We start from the raw sequence: 1,758 nt of genomic DNA, 5'->3' as shown, positions 1-1,758 counted from the left end.
TCACCATCAGTCACTAATGTTTATAATTGCTGTAAATAAAAAATATTAAGTGAATACAAAATGTACTGGATTTAGATTATCAAACCTGGTGCTTTTGTTTCTCTATTTGACCTGGTATTTACCATAGTTTCTAAATTTCATAATGAATCCAGAAAAGTAGTCTAATCCTTGCTGCTATATTAGTCTTTATTTATACAAGTTGTTCTTATGTGTGTGTGCCATTATTGTATTCCTTCAGATTTGTTGACTGTGAGTGAAACTTCAAGTGAGCCACCCCAGGAAGAAGGAAATTCTCTGAATTCTCCACGGAACTTGTCTTTAGAGGCTACCTTCATCAATCATAATTTTTCTCAGCAAGTTCTACGTAATGTGAGTTTTTCTTACAGATCGCAGAGAATTTTTATTTTGGTATCATCTAGTAAAAGGGTTTGTAATATGAATCTGTTATTGCAACTAGTTTTACAAATATAGACAGGCTGGTTTGAATCTTATTGGCATCATTGTTATTAACTCTCAAATATGTGATGTCATGCTTTGGCGTCTGAACTGGCATGGGATGCATTTAAGTGTGATTTTAGGTAGAAAATGCCCACTTGAGAAAGCGTGTACTTTTCGTAAATATTTTCTTAAAGATTGAGAGATTATTTTACTATAATTTTTTTTTTTTTGTCCACATGTACTGTATTGTTTAAATGGACTGCAAATATGCATGCTGCTAAAGCATTTATCAAGGAAATCTTTACCATGGTCAAACTGGGAACTTGCCACAGGTAAATTTTAATTTGTTTTAGACTTAATGTCTTTAGTGTTTTTTAGGATGGAAATCGATTCAAGTTTGAGCATGACAACCCATTCCTGGATGAGGATGAAGAGGATGAAGTAGCTCCGGTTGGTTATCGGTATCGCAAGTGGTGTTTAGGCAATGACATCAACTTAGTGGCACGCACAGAACATGATGCTGTTCAGGCTGCGCCAAACAATGAAATTCAGTTCATTAACATCAAGGTTAGTAATTTTTTTATAATTATAGATTGATATTGCTGTGATTTTCCAGATTGTTCTGTTACAAGATAGTCTAGAGGCTTTTTCTTATCAGTTTTATGTATTCATTGCAGGCACTGAATGAATGGGATTCCAAGCACTCTGGTGGAGTTGATTGGCGTCAAAAGCTCGATACTCAGCGTGGTGCAGTATTGGCTAATGAGCTGAAGAATAATGCTTGCAAGCTTGCCAAGTGGACTGTTCAAGCCATGTTAGCAGGATCTGATCAGATTAAGTTTGGGTAAGTTTCAAAGTGCAGTAGTGTTTATAAAATGACCACAGTATGTTGCACGTTGGTTATTTTCTATTCTATGGAGACGCCAATTTTTTTTTTATTCATTCATTGTTACGAGTTAGTCTTTGATTTCTATTAATACTTAAAAAGGGTTTTTGCTATTCAATTTTCATATAAATGATGTCAATAATTTCAGTGTTGCAAGACTAGAGAAAACATGATTGGCCAATAATTCAATCTTAATTTGAATTATCTGTAAGATTCTTCTGTTAACTTTAAATTTTTTTTTAAGCATTACTAAAAAAGCTTCAAAAATGTTTTAAACACTTTGAAAATAACAGTTATCCCGAACATATTTTTTGAAGCATTAATAAAACAGAGCAGTATTAACACAGGCTAGGCTTGCTCAAGTGCCATTCAGTAAAAACACAAACACACACACACACACACACACACACACACACACACACACACACACACAC

The 1,758-nt window shown here is 34.1% G+C and overlaps 1 protein-coding gene across 2 annotated transcripts in view; it reads left to right on the top strand.

Annotated features, from left to right (window-relative positions):
• Positions 1-238: 238 nt before the first annotated feature.
• Positions 239-1,758, top strand: part of LOC138851062 (eukaryotic translation initiation factor 3 subunit D-like) — a gene marked incomplete at its 5' end in the record, with an annotated part of 29,219 nt that continues 27,699 nt past the window's right edge. For both annotated transcript variants that reach the window (XM_070103186.1, XM_070103143.1), the window contains 3 exon segments: positions 239-369; positions 817-1,005; positions 1,116-1,282. In XM_070103186.1, coding sequence (XP_069959287.1) covers positions 239-369; positions 817-1,005; positions 1,116-1,282 — 487 coding nt within the window.

The sequence above is a fragment of the Cherax quadricarinatus genome, chromosome 1 (genome assembly GCF_038502225.1).
Source record: "Cherax quadricarinatus isolate ZL_2023a chromosome 1, ASM3850222v1, whole genome shotgun sequence".
NCBI classification, from domain to species: domain Eukaryota; kingdom Metazoa; phylum Arthropoda; class Malacostraca; order Decapoda; family Parastacidae; genus Cherax; species Cherax quadricarinatus.
Note: the sequence above shows the minus strand (reverse complement) of the source record. Positions and strands in the feature narration are given on the sequence as shown.